The 20143-nt window shown below is 38.7% G+C and overlaps 1 protein-coding gene across 2 annotated transcripts in view; it reads left to right on the top strand.

Annotated features, from left to right (window-relative positions):
* Window positions 1-20143, top strand: part of MEGF10 (multiple EGF like domains 10) — a 173427-nt gene that overhangs the window by 117225 nt on the left and 36059 nt on the right. For both annotated transcript variants that reach the window (XM_055142522.1, XM_055142521.1), the window contains exons 9-13: window positions 1856-2068; window positions 8746-8920; window positions 10215-10335; window positions 11496-11659; window positions 14059-14161. In XM_055142522.1, the coding sequence (XP_054998497.1) occupies window positions 1856-2068; window positions 8746-8920; window positions 10215-10335; window positions 11496-11659; window positions 14059-14161 (776 nt within the window). The remainder of the gene's footprint in view (window positions 1-1855; window positions 2069-8745; window positions 8921-10214; window positions 10336-11495; window positions 11660-14058; window positions 14162-20143) is intronic.

Raw genomic sequence — 20143 nt, 5'->3', positions numbered from 1 at the left:
TTACACACAACCCCAAATGTATGATCATCTAATCTTTGATAAGGGAGCAAGAGATGTGAAGTGGAGCAAGGAAAGCCTCTTTAACAAATGGTGCTGGCACAACTGGACAACCACATGCAAAAAAATGGGCTTAGACCTTGACCTGACACCATGCACAAAAGTCAGATCAAAATGGATTAAAGACCTCAACATTCGACCACAAACCATAAGGTACATTGAAGACAAGGTCGGCAAAACCCTCCACGATATTGAAGATAAAGGTATCTTCAAAGGTGACAAAGAACTAAGCAATCTAGTAAAAACAGAGATCAACAAATGGGACTACATTAAACTAAAAAGCTTTTGCACCGCAAAAGATACAGTGACCAGAATCCAAAGACTATCTACAGAATGGGAAAGGATATTTACACAATACCCATCAGATAAGGGGTTGATATCAATGGTATATAAAGCACTGGTTGAACTCTACAAGAAGAAAACATCCAACCCCATCAAAAAATGGGGCGAAGAAATGAACAGAAACTTTACCAAAGAAGAAATACGAATGGCCAAAAGGCACATGAAAAAGTGCTCTACATCACTAATCATCAGAGAGATGCAGATCAAAACAACCACAAGATACCACCTCACACCACAGAGAGTAGCGCACATCCAAAAGAACAAAAGCAACCGCTGTTGGAGAGGATGTGGCGAGAAAGGGACCCTTCTACACTGCTGGTGGGAATGCCGACTGGTTCAGCCCTTCTGGAAAACAATATGGACGACTCTCAAAAATTAGAAATTGAGCTCCCATTTGACCCAGCAATACCACTGCTGGGAATATATCCCAGAGAGGCAAAAAAGTATAATCGAAATGGCATCTGCACATGTATGTTCATCGCAGCACTGTTTACAATAGCCAGAATCTGGAAAAAACCCGAATGCCCTAGAATGGATGACTGGTTGAGGAAACTTTGGTACATCTATACAATGGAATACTATGCAGCTGTTAGAAAAAAAGGAGGTCATGAATTTTGTACTTAAGTGGATCGGCATGAAAAGTTTCATGCTAAGTGAAATGAGTCAGAAAGAGAGAGAGACAGACATAGAAAGATTGCACTCATCTATGGCATATAGAATAACAGAGTGGGAGACTAACACCCAAGAACTGTAGAAACAACTACCAGGAGGTTGACTCCATGGCTAGGAGGCTGGCCTCACATTGTGGGGAAAGGGCAACTCAGAGAAGGGATCACCAACTATAATGTAGTCGAAGGCCATGTGGGAGAAGGGAGTTGCGGGCTGAATGAGGGCTAGAGACTGAGCACAGTGGCCACTCAACACCTTTATTGCAAACCACAATAGCTAATTAGAGGGAGAGAACAGAAGGGAATGCCTTGCCACAGTGGCAGGGTGGGGTGGGGGGGAGATGGGATTGGGGAGGATGGGAGGGATGCTGAGTTTACTGGTGGTGGAATATGGGCACTGGTGAAGGGATGGGTTCCCGAACTTTGTATGGGGGAAGCATAAGCACAGATGTGTATAAATCCGTAACTGTACCCTCATGGTGATTCATTAATTAAAAATAAATAAATTTATTAAAAAAATATGCTTTCTGCCCCAAACTGATAATCTTATTTCACTTTAAGTTTTGTTATTCCTTGGATCAGATTGTATTGCTGTTGCTCTCTATAGACTGGGTAATTCATCATCCTGCTTTTCATACCTGAAAAGGGACGGTCACTAAATAAAGGTAAAATTCAAAATGCAGTTGTATTTTTTGTACATGACAAAGTCTATCTGAATTGACTGTATATCTATGGGAACATATAAGTTTATTTGCTAATAACTATCTTCATTCTGGGTCTCTTCGTAGGTGCCAGGATGAGTGTCCTGTCGGCACGTACGGAGCTCGCTGTGCAGAGACCTGCCGCTGTGTCAATGGCGGGAAATGCTACCACGTGAGCGGCGCGTGTCTCTGTGAGGCGGGCTTTGCGGGTGAGCGCTGTGAGGCGAGACTGTGTCCAGAAGGGCTTTACGGCATCAAATGTGACAAAAGGTGTCCTTGCCACCTGGACAACACTCAGAGGTGAGAACCAGGGTCTTGCCTCAGTGGCAGTTCACTTAAGGTCCTGGGTTTAATATCAGGCCCTGCATGGCCCCCCAAGCACTGAACCAAGAGTAACCCCAGCATAGTCAGGTGTGGCCCCCAAACAAAAAAAATGAAAACCAATCAGAGTTGAAGGCCAGTGCATCCTAGTAAAGTTTTACCTTAGTGTGCGTTCATAAAAAGAAGGATTGGCAGAGATTTCCCACCCCCAAGCCTGTGTCATCATAGACAGAATCACACATACTTAGAGGGTGATGGTCCAAACTGAGAAACTAACCGTTGTTAGGTGACTGCGGGTAGGCTTTGAATTCTCTTCTGCTAATGGTCACTGGCAAAAAAATTAATTTGCCAAAGTTAGTAGAACATCTCCTATGAGAATCCTGTGGTATTCCCTTAGAAGCAAAGATGCAATGAGAGGTGAGGGTTAAGCCCAGTGTCTTACATGAAAATACAGAATGATTGTCCTTGCAACAATTTTTATTTGACAGCACATCTGTGGAGAGAGGAAGTTTTGTGAAAGTACTTCACATGTGGCTGTCACATGTGAAATAGTTTTCAGAATTGATTACTCTGACATAGAGCACACTAGGGTCTTTTAGCTTAAAAACATCTCTTGGAGAATTTAAGAACAGGAAACCATAACCCCACCCACCCTACTGTCCTTTGTCTGCCCCTAAAAGCATCTTTCCATCCCCCTTACTTCCTCTTTCTCCCCCAAAGACTAGAAACATATCACATGGAATTCTTAGCCTCATTTGCAGAGTACTAGAAAAGTAGAGTTTGAAAAAAATGCCATGCATTGTATAGCAATTCAGTTGTTACTGGGATTGTTTTTACTTGTATTTAGCACAGCTATAACCTTACTCATGCTTCTGAAAGATCACTCAGGCCTATCAAATGTCCAATGCACCAAGTCACATGCAAACAGAAGCTTGTGGTTAGTGTCTTCTTTAAACCATTGTGAGGAACAAAAAAATTGAACAGTCACTGTGTATGTGTATTTGAATCCATTTTCGTGGCATTCATCAAAGAAACACATTCCTTTGGGAGATATGGAGTCGTGGACCACACTTGGTGGTGCTCAGGACTTACTTCTGACTCAGGAACAGCTCTCATTAAAATTTGCTTTTGTAACTCCAATATTTAGAGAGCTGGCAAAAAATAGGGGAAAATCATGAGTTTGGCTGCCTTTCCTACTATTGAGACTTGTCCCAGCAAAATGTAAGTCTCATGTAGTGATCACTGGATGCCGAAGAGAAATGTACTACAAACCTCTTAATGATATTGTTGTTTAGTATTGTCATAGTCAATCATTAATTTTATACAAAATACTTCTGGTATCAAAGAAGTGGAAGAACAGAGAGGATGCTGTTTTTATTAGAATTGGCTATGCCATGTTGGTATTGGCAATACACAAATGGTAGTAATTTCAAAATAACTCTATGATGCTTATAACTTAGGTCACTTCAACCTAAGCTTGCATGCTTTTTACCAAAAAGTACATAAAATTATTTGACAACCATTTAAATGAAAAGAATGCTATGTTTCTAAATACTGGATTTTTTAAAATATTGTTTATAAATTTCTATTTTTAAAAAATTAATTTTTTTCTATATAGTTTTGCTTATTGATTTCATAGTTGAGACCATATATCTGGTTCTTATTAATATTGAACTGCCATGTAAAATTCATAAAAACATTTTGAACTAAAAGGCATAAAATCTTGAAATTAATTAGAAATCTATCTTGTTTATTTCACCAATTAACCCCCCAAAAATGGAGCTCGATATTGCATGATTAATGATCTATAGTTGTCTTAAGTCTTTTAAGTCTTTCATTATAATTAAGTAGATAACTAGAAATGCAAACAATTATATTATCTTTAGGTAAATTCTGAGTACTTTGAATATATTTATATGTATATAAATATATATATTTTGTATATATTTGCAATACATATATTGCACTCATATCACTGTATGACTGTATCAATGCCATCCCATTGCTCATTGATTTGCTCAAGTGGGCACCAGTAATGTCTCCATTGTGAGACTTGTTGTGGCCCTCAAACATTGCATTCATCTATTTGGCAAAAATTTATATCTGCTAACATTTGCTGCATTAAAAAAATACTATCCCAAACTTGGTGTATAAAACATAAATTTATTAGCTGATAATTTTTTGCTTGACAGTTTGGTCTGGGTTTGACTTGGTAGATTTTTGTTGGTCTTCCTATACTGAGGTGATACTGAAATTCCTTATTTACTCATTTTACTGGGTGATGGGAATGACTCGGCTATAAGTGTCCAGCATCCAGCAGTTTAACTTAAGATTTTTTCGCATGGTAATTTAATTCCAAAAGTATCTAGGGATTGAACATGACCCAACTTGTAAACATTTTTTAAACCTTTGATTTTTCATATTTGCTAATATCCCTTTCAACAAAGCAGATCAAACAATCAAGTCTAGATTCCACCTCTTGAAGAGTTGAAAAGACTTTTCTAGTCATTTTTCCCCTGCCTATCATAGGGTGAAATGAATTTTAAGTATATATTTAAGTAAAATTATTTTAAATTCTAGCACTACTATGGAACATGAATGAAGACATTCACTCTCATCTTAAATTTGCAACTGAAAAATAACTAGGTAGAAATGATTCTGAACAGGAAAACAATTTTTGAGATTAGAAAGACTTCACATGGGATATGTATATTAGTTCTTATTAATAAGGACATTTAATAGCTTTTGGACAATCAGAATGTGCTTATTTGCAAATTCCACCAAATTGTCATTACATGTGAGCATTAATAACATCTAAGGAAATACATAAAAGAAAGTTCAATGGCTTGATTTGGTCAATAATGTCTTGGACTCGATTTCACTGTTAAATGGAAGAATTAACTGGCTTATTTGTATCTAGTTATACGTTTGCATAAAAGAATAGACGTTCCTATATGTGTATAATTCTATTTTTATACACACAAAGCAATCTCTCCTGTAGAAAGAAAATAGGTAGGAGTATATTACCCTTCAACCTCCAGACTGCTGCTCTAACATCAACACGTAAATCTCATTACCAATTAAGCTGCCTGCATGAGAACCCATCAAATGCCTCCAAAGTGCTTTGGCTTCCTACATCTAATTACAAATTGCAGATTACTAATTTTGGTGTCAATCAATCTGAGAACCAGTGTGCTGCACTAATACTCACTGGGGGGCATTGAATATCAATTTCTGTCTCTAGCTTAGTTCAGTTCTCTATCCCAGATTGTGTGTTTTGTTTAACATTCATGTCTCTACCATAAACATATTCTACTTTCTAATCTAAGGTAATAGTTTCTACTAAAAATGTCTTTTTCAATGGTACATTAAAAATAAGGTAAACCACTGTAACAAATCTAGCACATGAAATATTTCTTTTGCTTTTCTCAAATGTAGAGCCTTCCTGAAGTAAATAATACTTTGCCCCTGTGCGTTCATGCATATTTGTGTGTATGTATGTGTGCAATAGTCTCCTATTAATCCTGCTAATATTTTTTAAATTGTTATCAGAGCCAAAGACTAAATGTTTGAAACTCTTTTTCCAATCTAGAACTTCTAGTAAGCTACTTTCAAACTTCCTTTTTCTTTGGTATAAAAACAAATCAACAAATAGCAGTTAAAGGTTGATTTTGTTAGTGTGTCAGACTCTGAATAAATTACTTATTCTTTCAAGGCTCTGTTTTCTCAATTATGAAACACGATCATAGTAACACTTATAGTGGTTATGAGGAGTAAGTGAAATAGTGCATATGAGTAGCTTAACATGGTGTTGGCATGCATTCAGAGTTTAGGAAAAGCTTCATGTACATATTATAAATGTAATCTAAGTTATTGTACCCTGTAACTAATGGCGATCACCTTTAAGTTATGACCTTTGTTCAAACTACTTTTAGGGAGAATCTTGCCAGTGTGTGTGTATATATACAGAGTCTAATTGAATGTTACTTGATGAATCAGAGACATGAGGGTAAAGCAGGTAAGTTTAGAAAAGCAAGATCCTTAGACCCAACTGTGCATCACTTGTGAAATTTTCACTTATTCACATAATAAGTTCTTAAATGCAGACCTACCATATGCTAGGGACAGGTAGAAAAACAGAATTCATTCTTGTTATCCTGGAACTCAGAGTCTAGTTAGGAGGGAAGTCATTAAATAATTAGAAAAAGTACCATGAGTTACTTTTTATGATAAGTGGGATGAGGCAAAAGAACAGTGTTATGGAAGAGAATAAAAGAGAGACCTACTGTAAGGATATGTAGTGAGAAAATTCTTATGTAACAAACAGACCCAGCTGAGATTGGAAGGCTAAGAAGAAGGGCATGATGGAGTATAGAAGTAGTGTTCTAGTCATGTGGAACAAAATGGGAATTCTAGACACAAAAACCTTTACAGTGAAAATGCTCTATGACTTAACAAACTAAAAGAAATGTAATGCAGTTGAGCATATAGAGAAACAATGAAGGAAGAAATTGTAAAGAAGGCAATAGCCAGATCACTTGTATCACTTGTCATCCCGTTGATTTTCGATTTGCTCGAGCAGGTGCCCGTAACATCTCCATTCATCCCTGTCACGTGCTAGTGTAGCCCAATGATATCTGCTTGCTCCAGGAACAGGAAGAGCCTCAAACCATTCATTCAGGGTTTTGACAAAGAAGTCTGACCATCTCGTTGGTGAGCAGCCATGCCAGATAATTAGCCAGATAATGAGGATATATGAGCTATATTTAGGGTGATATATATACTTGGTATTCCAGACATCACCTGCTTTAGGTCAGCTGTCTTTGTTAATGTAATTATTAGTAACTTGTCCTTCATTTTTAAAAATATCTCAGTTTAGACAACTAATTATTTAGTCACTAATTGGAAACAATTGGGTTTTTATCTTATTCAAGTGCCACAGGAAGGCTCAGAAGAGTTTTCAGGAGAACAAGAGGATATTACTTGCTTTGTAGTTGATGAGGTGTAGCTGGATGCAGGGATAAATGACAAAGGCTATTTAGGAGTTTAGGAGATATAAGACTTAGGCTTGGAGAAGTATAGTGACAATGAACATAAAAATACGTGGATAGATTTCAGATGTAGATTTGAGTTATAATAGTTTAGTTCTAATGACAAAGTGGATATAGGGAGTGAAGAAAAAGAAAAAAATTATCAAGAATAACTCTTAAGAAATAAGAAAAGTGCCTTGCAAGATGCCCGCTGGGGGCGGGAGGGTGGTTGGCAGGGAGAAAACTTGTGACATTGGTGATGGAAAATACACTGGTGAAAGGACAATATTGAAACCCAGTCATAAATAAGTTTGCAATTGTGTATCTCACAGTTATTCAATTAAAAAATAATAAAAATTAAAATTATGCATCAGATCACATCCCTCCACAAAAAAAAAAAAATCTCTTAGATTTCTCAACAACCCATTAAATGGCTCCAACAGAGATGCTTGGGAGCAGACCCTGAGTGAGGCATGAAGACTGAAAGAGCTCTGCTTTTGACACTAAATTTGCAATGCATAGAAATGCTAGGTATTTGCAGATAAGTAAAGCAGAGACTCAAAATCTTGATGTCTCTTTTACATAATTACTCATTTTAAATGTGAAGATATATTTTAGTATTTGTTGATGCCTTCTTTATTGAGTAATGTAGTGACAGGCCTAAGCATTCTGTTGAACATAAAGGAAATTACTTAAATAGTTTGTCTAACTGATAAGTTTCTACTCTGAAAAAGGAAAAAAAAGAAATAATATAATTGCATGCGACTAAGACCTCTCTTGACTGGAGGAAATTACATGCTTTTGATAAATTGGTTAACACAGGTAGTGCTAGAACTAGAATTATATCCCCAGTTTTCTTTCTTCCTAGGATATCTTTCTTTCCAAGAGCAGAAAAACCTATGAATAGTACTCTGATGAGAGGTCGCTTAACAAATGTCTGGGTGCAACAGTGGATTTTATTCTTGGCCAGAGTGTGACAGAGAGGGTTTTATCTGTATCGGTGAGGAAGAGCCCCCTTTAAACAGTCTTCCCATTGTGACTACAACAAGTTTGATAAGATTTCCCTTCAGGGATAAGCACATGTGTTTTGAGTGCCACAGAGTGCCCTATTGTGTCGTCCTCACTGTGTCTTAGCACAGCTGATATGTCCATTTGCTCTGGAACAACAGCTGGTGCTTCAGAGTAGCTGCTGTTTCAGGTAGAGACAGCTGCTCCTTGCCAGGTAGGGGGAGCCAAGAGACAACAAGATGACAGAACCTCTATTTGGGGTGCTACTTGGTTATTACCCTGATCAATTAATTTGCTATTAGATCTTTGGATTTAGTAGATCTTTCAGCGAACTGATTTATTTTTTTATAAACCAATCTTAAAACAAGTCTCAGACAAATGAACAGGGTTGTAATAGTCATCCGGCTAGAGAGTGATACGGATTTCATGCAACATTTCTATAGTACCAATCAGGTTTCGGCCCATTAACTAAATCATACCAAGCCTGGGAATGAAGTTTAAATCATTGTGCATGGTATTATCACACATTTAGTGATCATGACTGAAGGCACATTTGCACAGGCCTTGGGTGTCACATTCAGCCGAGAGTGACTTGCTCCTTTCATCTGCCCCTTTCAGCTGTCACCCCATGTCTGGAGAGTGTGCCTGCAAACCAGGCTGGTCGGGACTCTATTGTAACGAGACATGCTCTCCTGGATTCTACGGGGAAGCTTGCCAACAGATCTGCAGCTGCCAGAATGGGGCTGACTGTGACAGTGTGACTGGAAAGTGCACCTGTGCCCCAGGATTCAAAGTGAGTGACCTGGGAGGTGACAGTAGGTATAGTGTGGAGCACGTAGGATGGATGGGATCATCTCTGAAGTATGAGTATGCTCAAATAAATCACAGCTTTAACAAGAAAAGAAAGAAAGAGGAAAGTTGTAATAGCAGACAGATACGATTACCTTAGAAGGATGACTGGGAAAGTTGGTAAAACTAGAAGTACAGTATTGGTAATTAATTATTCAATCAATATATGCCATGAAGTATAATATATTTTCATTATTCCCTATGCAATAATTCTGTCTTCTAGGCAACATAGGCATTACTTTTCTAAATAGGATATGTATTATTGTCAGAATTTGTTTTTTAATTCCATGCAACTTGGAGGTACATAATATATCAAGTTAGCTTTTACTATGTATTCAGTAAAGTTTTTCATTCCCTTTGAAAATATATACTATAAATAATAATGCCTATGAATCAAGAGAGAGTTTGATCAAGCCTCTATAATTTTCTTTTAAACTGGTAGAATTCTTAGCGTTAAAGGAAAATGGGTGATTCTTGATTTTCTTCATTTTTTCAGACACCATTATCCTCTGAAGAATGTTAATGACTATTCCAGAGCACAGAGTGTAGAGCAAGTGGATCATAAAGCCTCAGAGCTGAGAGGATCCTTACAGGGCTTTCTAATCAATGTGACAATTCTTGCTTAAGCTCTTGAATCAGCCTTGTCTTCAGACTTGTCTTCGTCTTCAGTCTTAGTTTTTGAAGGAGATGACTCCAGTCAGTCCCTGTCCCTATGGGCAGCCCATTTCAGTATTTAACACCTGCAGTGAAAGAAAGCACAGAAATCCTGCTGTTTTTGAGTCTCCTGTGGCTTGGTTTCATCTATGAGGCATAGCACATATTGTATAAGGAAGTCTAGGCAACAGTGCCATTTAACGTCTAGTTGATCTTTATGTTTATTTATTGACAACAATATTCAGTTACAACTTGTTGTTATATATCTGCTTGTTCTGAACAAGGACAAAGTTTGTATCTATTATGATGGAAAACTAATGTAGATACAGGCTTTTTTTGAGTCTGTATCCTAAATCCTGTCTCCTAAACATAGACCCAGTGGCACTGCCCTTAAATCTCTGAGTACAGTAGTGACATTATAGTCACTTTCAAAATATACAATATGTTAAAATTAGAGAGAGAATATAATTAGCATCTCCCGGATATATTTTGTTTGTTTGTGCTGACCTTATTTCACTGGATGAAAATAAATAAATAAATAAATAAATAAAATTGCATGTATTTTGCTTTCTGTGCCTTTGTAGGGAAGAGAGTGCTCCACCCCGTGCCCTCTGGGAAGCTATGGGATAAACTGTTCATCTCTCTGTGGCTGTAAAAATGAGGCTCTTTGCTCACCTGTGGATGGGTCTTGTACTTGCAAGGCAGGTGAGTGGGTAAATGAGTTCTTGATCTGATCTTGATCCCCTGCCTAATCTAAGGGACTCAGGGTTAACTCAGCTTCGTCAAACATGGGTGCCACAACTCCTCAAGCCCCACATCCAGGTGGGTTCACCTGCTGTGCTGAATCAAAGGAAAAGGCTCACAGGAGATGGTTGAAGTCTCTGCCAGCTCCCCAAGCCTGTGAGCCTCTGCTGTGAAGTCTGTGAGTGTCTGCAATGAAGTCTCTGAGGCTGTGCCCTGAAGTCTCTGACTCTCTGCGCTGTGCTAGTCAGCAGACGGACATGAGTCTGTGCTCCTGAGTTGCTGCCCTACAGTCATGAGGGGCAGTGCAGCCCACCCCTAATTTTCACCTGAGGCCAGGCTGTGTCCACAGCTCAAGTAGCTGGGATCAGAAGGGGCCTGTTCTTTCCAATGCAAGCCTTCCCCACCCTCCCATATAAATATTTCATATTTCACTTTCGGTCTTTGTCTTGCTGCCAAGGCCCTCCGTGGAATTCAGTTTTTTTAAAAGTCTGGCGTTCCCACACAGGGAGTCGAACTCAGGCCGCCTGGTGAAAACCAGGAATCCTAACCACTAGGGCTGGAGTGATGACATAGCAGGTAGACCATTTGCCTTGCATGCAGCCGACCCAGGTTCGATTCCTCTGTCCCTCTCGGAGAGCCTGGCAAGCTACCAAGAGTATCCCATCCACACAGCAAAGCCTGGCAAGCTACCTATGGATAATTTGGTATGACAAAAACAGTAACAACAAGTCTCACAATGGAGATGTTACTGGTGCCCACTTGAACAAAACGATGAGCAATGGGATGACAGTGCAGTGCTATTTCACTTTCACTACCTGCACCAAACTCAGTATTTCATGACATGCACTCCTGAATGTAGAGGATGTCCTTTACCTCGTCTTTTCCCCCAATAATGCCTCTCAGTATTGGATTCCTTGTCGGCTCACACAGCACACACAGCTACTGTAGCTTCTGTTCATTTGTGGGGAGGTTCTTGCAGAGCCAGATTTTACAGTACGGGTCAGGAGGAGGGGGCTCGGGGCAGCTGGTGTACATGACTAGATGTTTCTTGGGGGAGATATGACTGGAAAGTTGGGGCTGCCTTGGTCCCTCACAATCTCTGGTGTTTTTTGTCGTGGCAGGCTGGCACGGTGTGGACTGCTCTATCCGCTGTCCCAGTGGCACCTGGGGTTTTGGCTGTAACTTGACATGTCAGTGCCTCAACGGAGGAGCCTGCCACACACTGGATGGGACCTGCACGTGTGCACCTGGATGGCGTGGGGAGAAATGTGATCTTCCCTGCCAGGTATAACTAAACCAGGCCCCCACAACCACGAAGACCTGGGAATTGCTGATGATACCGGTTTAGTTTATTTTGCAGTTTTTTCCTGATTTTAAGACTTTGAGTTTAAGTCTAACCTCAGTAATTTCTGTGACCTCAGTAACCTCTGAAAAATAGGTACTTGAACTCAGGCTGAAGTTACTGAAAAATAAAGGTGCTTCACTTGAGACTGGATTTAAAATTGAAAAGGAATAGATCTGGGAATTGTGTAGGCAGTGAGTGTCGTGACAATTCCAATTTTTCCTTCATCTCTCCCCTGGCTCCCCTCCCTCTTACAGGGCCTTCCTAGCCCCCACCCTCCCCTCTATTTTTTCAGGTCTTATACACCCATCTCTCCTGACAACCTCTCAATAGCATTTGTCAAACACCCAGTATATGTCTGTGAACTTTGCAAATATTGTGTTTCCATTATAATAGAAATCCACTCAGCTTTGGGATAGGAAGTGGCAGGAATTAAAAAGGGGTGTGACTGATGTCACAGAATGCTGATGGAGGTGGGAAAAGAAGGTCTGGAAACTATCTTCTCTTCCTGTAGTACCTTTGAAGTCTAAATAATCCCTCAGTCCACACCTACTACATTCTTTTGACCTGCTTTAAAGAAAGACACCATTGGAAAGCCCTTCCCCTGTCTCCTGTGGGCTGACAGGGCAGGTGGGACATGCCATCATCCATGGACCAGATTGCTGCTTTTCCTCTTCCCAAAGCACCTGGGGGGATTACTCCCGGGCAGGGCACTGGGGACTATATTTGGTTCTGGGAAATGAACCTTGATTGATCTCATGCTTGCAACTTCCCCCTACACTATCTTTCTGACCTAAGAAGCAAGTATTGTTTTATTAGTTTATTTGTTTGCTATCTTGGTTGTTTCAAAATAGAAAATATTTGAAGAAGTAAATGAATAGCTCTTTTCCTTCCTTCTTTTCAACTCTTTGAAGTCCCTTTTTCTTACAATCCCTTTCCCCTGAGTCATTGAGGTTTAGGGGTGGTATCCTCTCAGTGGTGTCCCTTTTTTGCCTCTAGGAGATGATCTGATCAGTAAGATGACACTGCAACCTCCCCTCCCACCCTCCCTAAAATGGTCCCTCAAGAAGAGCCTTCCAGAGGGTTCTTTTTCCCCCCTCTGTACTTCCTTCTGTTGAAATACAATCCATGTTCCAAGAGGATCACTCTTCTATGGCCTCTAAGCAACTAAGAGAAAGTTACATATGTCCAGCAAAAAGAAAATCAGAGCTTTGAGATGGGCTCGAAGATCACCTTTTACTCCTAATCTGACTGGAAAAAAGCAAAGCCCCTGAAAAAATCTTGTTGTGTTTCATATTTCACATTGTTTTAGTAAGTCAGCAACAGCTGGTGCTGTGGTGCCTCATACTGTGGCAAAGCAGAGATTAAATCCCCATGGGACCCTACCAAATGTTAGTGGGACCTAAATAAATTTTTTAATTTGAATAAGTTCTATGATAAATGATTAGGCCATGAACCACTCACTTCCTATGGTATGGTATGGTAGTTCTTAGGTTCTACCCTCTTGATAACTGTACCCCAGTTTTTTTTTTTCTGCGGAGAAGGGTCTTCGCTTTCCACTAGCCAATAGTGTGTTTTATAGGAAATATTGGCCTATATAATAAAAATATTTCACTGTCACTGTCACTGTTCATCGATATACTAGAGTGGGCAGTAACATCTCCATTCTTCCCAGCCCTGAGATTTTAGCAGCCTCTCCTTACTCGTTTTTCCCAATGATTGGAGACTCTTTTCAGGGTTAGGGGAATGTGACCTGTTATTGTCACTGTATTTGGCATATCTTATACGTCATGGGGAGCTTGCCAGGCTCTTCCATGCAACAAAATTATTTAGGAGTAAAAATAGAAATGGTTTGATGAATTGAGAATTACAATAAGATAAAGAAAGATTTTCTTAGGATAAGAAAAATAGCTCCAAGGAGTAGTGCCTTTTGCATGCACAAGTTCCAGGTTTGATTCCCAGCACTGATTCCCCCCAATATTTCCAGAAATGGCCCCTGAGCACTCATCTAGGAATAGCTTCTGAGCACCACTTGGTGTGGCCTGAAATACACACAAAAAATTTAAGTTATTATAATTAATTAGCATATGCACATTTATTTGCATTATGCACATCAATATATAAGCAATCTCATCACTCAAGTGTTCGAACCATTATTCTCAACATAATCTAAGGTGCAAATAATTTAAAAACTCTTGGAGGTGAGGTGGATATGGAAGAGGTGTTGGTAATGTAGGTTGCTGAGAGGTTTGGGACAGGAGGGAGCTGTGTCTCAGTGACTGACAGTGACATCTTTTGTCTCATACCTGGGATCCTCCATGCCCTCATCTGTCTTCATGAAGGACGGCACGTATGGACTGAACTGTGCTGAGCGCTGTGACTGCAGTCATGCTGACGGCTGCCACCCCACCACAGGCCATTGCCGCTGCCTCCCTGGATGGTCAGGTGAGTGGCCAGGGCTTGAAATGGAAACAGACCAACTTATACCCCATACACCATACAGCTCCTTACTACTGCCAAGAAACAAATACAAGCCAACTTTACAGGGAAAAAAACAACCAAACAAAAAACACCTGACAATATGGTAGTCTCCTTTAAACCAACATCAGTTTTCACTATGGCTAGGCAAATTTAGTCTTTAACTATTTTTGGTTTTGATTTATTCCTGGGTACTCTCTTGAGCTTTTATGTAAAATCCATCTGTCAGCATTCAGGCTGACAAGAGAGAGAAGATGTAAATTGTGAAAAGTTTAGCGAGATCTTAGTATTTTGATAATATTGGGCAGAGTGGTCAAGAAAAATCTTAAGAATAGCTTTAGAGATCTCACTCATATATGGAATATAAAGAAACTTCACAGGGAATAGCACACATGCAAAGGCAATGGAAATAAAGAGCAGGAGAACTGGTCTTCAGTAGGAAACTTGACACTGGGGTGGAGGTGGGAAGGATAACTTAGGGGAGGAAGCACTAGGACATGAGGGGAGGGGAAATGTACCTGCAACAGAGGCAAGCAGTGGGGGCTGGAGGAAACTGGAACATTGGTGGAGGGAGGTAGACACTGATGAAGGAATTGGAGTTAGAACATTATAAGACTGAAACTTAATGATGAATAACTCTATAATACATAGGTTTTTTTTTAAGGGAATGAAGAGATAGTAATGTAGGTTATAGCACCACATATGGTCTCCCAAGCAACACCAGAATCCCTGAAGTCAAAGTCAGGAGTAAGGCCTGAGCACTGCTAGGTGTGGTCCAAAACACTTCCTCTCCCACCCACCTTCTGCCCCACTCCCACACACAAGAATAGCATTAGAGGGATTAGAGGGGCAGGGATATGGTATGAAAAGGCACCAGGGGTTCAGTCCCTGATGTTGGTCTCCTGAATACCACCAGGTTTGAATACTCCCCCGAAAAGAACTATATTCCCTTCATAAAGCAAAAATTAAATATTGATGTGGTTGTTATTCAAATAATAAAAGACTGAGCACTTGAAATAAGGTCTTTTAAGCTTATTTTAATAAAATTTTATCTCATAACTATTAGCAATGCTATAAGTATGAATCTATCCGCCACAAGGTAGAAGCTGCACCTCTTCTTGGAAGAAGGACAGTAGTTTGTTCATGACATATAGGTTTGGGAGATCTATCAGTGCATAAGCAAATTGGTCTCTTGTTTTTACACACCAAATCAATTCTAACCTATAAAAACTAATTTTAAATGTTTATTAAGAAAAATTGTCAATGCAATAGGAAAACTATTAAGGATTAGAATTATTGAATTTAATGTATTTATAATCATTTCCGTCAAGAGTAAAATAAAATATTAATTGTAATGAACCAATTCAGAGTGACATCCTCTTACTCCAGGGATTACATCAAAATTAGATAAATGGGACTGGAGATGTGGCTCAATGGAATAACATATGCTTTGTGTCTGTTAGGCCACACGTTTGATCCCCAGCACTACAATTACAGGCCAAAAAAAACAGTTAAATAAAATCAATTAATAAAAAATTTGTTTTAAAATTATATTCTCAATTGGAACCTTATTGTGTGTACATATATTTATATGTATGAGTAGAATTTTTTAATAAAGTTTGTAGAAATTTTTATTTAGAGGAAGATATGTAGGACAAAACTGTTTTATTTTGATACTGATGCTTTCATATCCTTCAAAATATTTTTGAAAGAGAGATTGATCACAAGTCAAATATCCTTAGTGATGATTCATAATTTTAGAAGATGGATCTCTAAATGGATATTCTTATGTCTTCATAGCCAGAAGTCACATTTAGAAAATATGGAGTCAAGGTAGTCTTACTGTTTGCAAAAATGCATACAAAGAAGACTCAGGAGAAATATGTAATGCTTATTGAATATAAGTCTATGAGGTAGTAATATCATTTTCCCCACTTTAAAGACAAGGAACCGTATGCAAAGAGAAGCTAAACATCTTGACCAAGGTCCCAGAGTAAGTAAAGATGAGAGATCGGTTTTGCACGGTGTCTTCCATAATGTAGTGTCTCTTACCTATTGCACCATATTTCTATACACAGACTTACTCCAGGAAGTACTGGGGGAGTAGGCAGTGATGCTGAAGGTTGTTTTCAAGATAGACAAAGATTTATGGTGATCAGTGTTGAATATATTCATCCTTTTTTATATGTTTAAGATGTAATCACAACACCTTAGAATCTATCACTGTCACTATCATCTCGTTGCTCATCTATTTGCTCAAGTGGGCATCGGTACTGTCTCCATTGTGAGACTTGTTGTTACTGTTTTTGGCATATCGAATATGCCACGGGTAGCTTGCCAGGCTCTGATGTGCGGGCAGGATACTTTCGTATCTTGCCGGGCTCTCTGAGAGGGACGGAGGAATCGAACCCGGGTCAGCCGCGTGTAAGGCAAGCATCCTACCCTCTGTGCTATCACTCCAACCCATCTATCTTAGAATCATCTTTTTAAAAACATACGATTCAATAGATTTTAATGTATTCAAAGAATTGTATATTTACTATCACTATCAATTTTAGGATATTTTGATCACTTCCCCAAAAGGAACCTCAGTAGTGCTTTTTTGTGTTTTGAAGATCAGTACATCTGTTTTCTTTGATACCTTATTCTTTTGATGTCATATTTGAGAAACTCTTACCTAATCCAAAGTCACTAAGATAATTTTATCTGTTTATCCAAGAGTTTTTTAGTTTTAGCTTTCTGCATTTATGTCCTTCATCCATTTTAAGTTCATTCTATATACAGTTCAAAGTAAAGGTCCAACTATCATTCATTTTCATATTGTTAGCAGTTGTGTTCCAATACTTCTTCTTGAGAAAACCTGTTTTTTCTCCTTTGTATTGCCTTAACACCTTCATCAAAAGTCAGTTGACCATCCTCCTCCATTGATCATAGATATGTTTCGCTATGCCAGTACCATATTTCTTCTATTATTAAAGCTTCATGGAGAGGCTTTTGTTAAAGTAAATTGTATGTTTTTTTATGTTTTAAAAAGATTTATTTATTTTTTAATTAATTTATTCTTTTATTGAATCACCATGTGGAAAGTTACAAAGCTTTCAGGTTTAAGTCTCAGTTATACAATGCTCGAATACCCATCCCTTCACCAGTGCACATATTCCACCACCAAGAATCACAGTATACCTCCCCCACTCCCCTCCACCTCCCTAGTCCCCCACCCCACCTGTGTTATTGATAAATTTCACTTTACTTTCACTTTACTTTGATTACATTCAATATTTCAAAAAAAAACTCACTATTATTGTTTGGAGTTTCTCCCCCTTAAAGTCGGACCTGCTGAAAAGGAAGCATTTAATAATTTGTTTTCCATTGCTGAGAATGAAGTGATATGAGGTCGAGTGGCCGCACTAATGGCCGCATCGTTTTGGATTTCTGTATTTTAGTATTTAAGTAACTAAATCCAAAAAAATATCTCCCAGAAATTGCATCATTGCAAGCTTGTACCTCTCAGCTACTTTATATTCCACATATGAGTGCAATCTTTCTGTGTTTTTAAAAGATTTAAAGTGTCCTGTAAACCAGTTCTCAAAATCTGTGGAGTAAGAATGGGGGAGGTGGCAGCGCTGTTAGGGAAGATCCTGAGACAATGGTGGAGTGGAGTGAAGCAGACAGAGCCCCAGGCGGTGTGGTGCTGGAACACTGATACATGAAACACTACAGTTAGCAGCAATGGAAAGCATGCTGCTTTAAATACAAATAAATAGTACGGAATGAAAATATAGGACAGGGGGTACGGCATTTACCTTGCATGCAACTGATGTGAGTGCAATCTACGGCAACAACAGCATTAATAGAATGTTCCAAAGGTTAAAAGTTTTCTCAAGGCCACAAAAAGTGACATAGAAAAAAGTTATGGGGAAAAATTTTTTTAAGCTTGCTGAATATTATATTTTGAACTAATTCTGAAAAATCATTGTTCTATATGTCTGCTATTTATGTATAATTAGAGATTTGGGAATGACACTGTTTTACTTTTTAGAAAAAATACTATTGTATTCACCACATATTAAAAAAAAAAATTTTGATGATTGCGTTCAGTCACACCTTGTATGCTTCTGGCTTATTCCTGACTGTGTTCAGGGGTCACTTTTGGTAATATTCGAGGGACAATGATAGTAGACTATACGTTAGATCAAATGGCAGGATTTGATGCAACTGAACTAGGTTTGGCTGCATGCAAAGCAAATGCCATACCCCCTGTACTATTCTATTTTTCCAGCTCCTCTTTACCGGATGTTTGAGTTCTAATGTTTAAAGGAGATTTATGCTTTCTACATTATTATTATTAATGGACTGGAGCAATAGCACAGCAGGTAGGGCATTTGCCTTGCACACGGCCAACCTGGGTTCAATACCTACGTGCCTCTCAGAGAGCCTGGCAAGCTACTGAGAGTATCCCGCCTGTACGGCACAGCCTGGCAAGTTACCTGTGGCATATCCGATATGCCAAAAACAGTAACATCAAATCTCACAATGAAGACATTACTAGTGCCCGCTTGAGCAAATCAATGAACAATGGAATAACAGTGCTATAGTGCTACAGTGGATGTAAATTGTATGTTTTTTGAGGGGTGCTTTTTCACATCTCCTCAAGGGTAAATTGTGACACAACACCTACCTCCAAGATTTCAATATCCATGATATTCGTCTACCATCGTCTGTGATGTATTATACCCACCCTATTGGTGAGCTCTTTACTCTTCCACTCTGGCAATCTCAGTACTATAGTTCTAATTTATGGCTTAGTTCTGTCTGTTCTATTTCTTATTTCTTTATATTCATTCCACATGTGAGTGAAGTCATATAGGATTTGTTTTTGTCTTCCCTTTTATGACTTATTTTAATTATCACAACAAACACTCTCCAAATCCAACCATTTTTTTACAAATAGAAAATTTTGTCTTTTCTCATGACTGAGTAGAATACTATATCTTTATTATCACCCATCCCAGGTACTTGGGTTATTTCTTTACCTTGTCTTCAGAAAATTGCATCAAGCAGTGTACATGTATCCTATTGAATTCATGTTTTTATAGTTTTTGGACAGATTCATAGTCCTGGATCATATGGTTAGTAGATTTTAGCTTCTTGAGAAATCCTTACACTAGCTTCTACAGAGATGAGACCAGTTTATGTATCAGTCAATGTACAAAGTTAAAAATTGAAAATATGGGTCTTCCAACTTGACCTTTTCTTTTAAGAGTGTTTTGGCTATTCTAGGCTCTTTGAAATTTATATGAAATTTATTATCAGCTCATCAACTTCTGCAATACAAGGTGAAAATTTAGTGAGGATTGAGTCTATGGGTCTATGTATGGGAAGTGTTGGAATATTAAGTCCTCAGATCATTGAATATAGAAATGATGTAATCAGTAACTTGCCAGTGATTTAGAATTTTTTTGAGAATTTCTTTGTCTTTTGGCAGTAACTGAGAGAAACTTTCATATGCCTAATTTCTGAGAGATGCCTTAGGAAACAGGTCAAGACTAAGGAACTAGAATTTCTTTTTTTGTCAGTTGGCACTACTTGCAGACACAAGGATTCCCTACCATTTAGTTCCTCCCTGATTTGGAAAAGCTGAGATCATTAAAATTCACTTTCCCATGTTTCTCTTGACTCTCTTTACTAACTTCTAAAAGTTCATCAAACCAGGGATTTTGTGAAGTCATTACTAGGGTAGTGATGGTCTACCTTCACTAGGGTACTTGAAAGTCTCAAATTTAGCAACCATTACTAAAATCTCAGTGACCACCATGACCACATAAACTGAAAAAGCATTTAAAAATGAAAGTTTCTCTGTAGAATATAGCACTCCCTAACAGAGAGGCCTACATTGCTTGTTTTGAGTCATGATCAACCAATTCCTTCCATTTTATGAGAGGAATGTGA

This window comes from Sorex araneus, chromosome 6 (genome assembly GCF_027595985.1).
Source record: "Sorex araneus isolate mSorAra2 chromosome 6, mSorAra2.pri, whole genome shotgun sequence".
Taxonomy (NCBI): domain Eukaryota; kingdom Metazoa; phylum Chordata; class Mammalia; order Eulipotyphla; family Soricidae; genus Sorex; species Sorex araneus.
The sequence above is the reverse complement of the archived record's forward strand: the minus strand, read 5'-3'. Positions and strand labels throughout refer to the sequence as shown.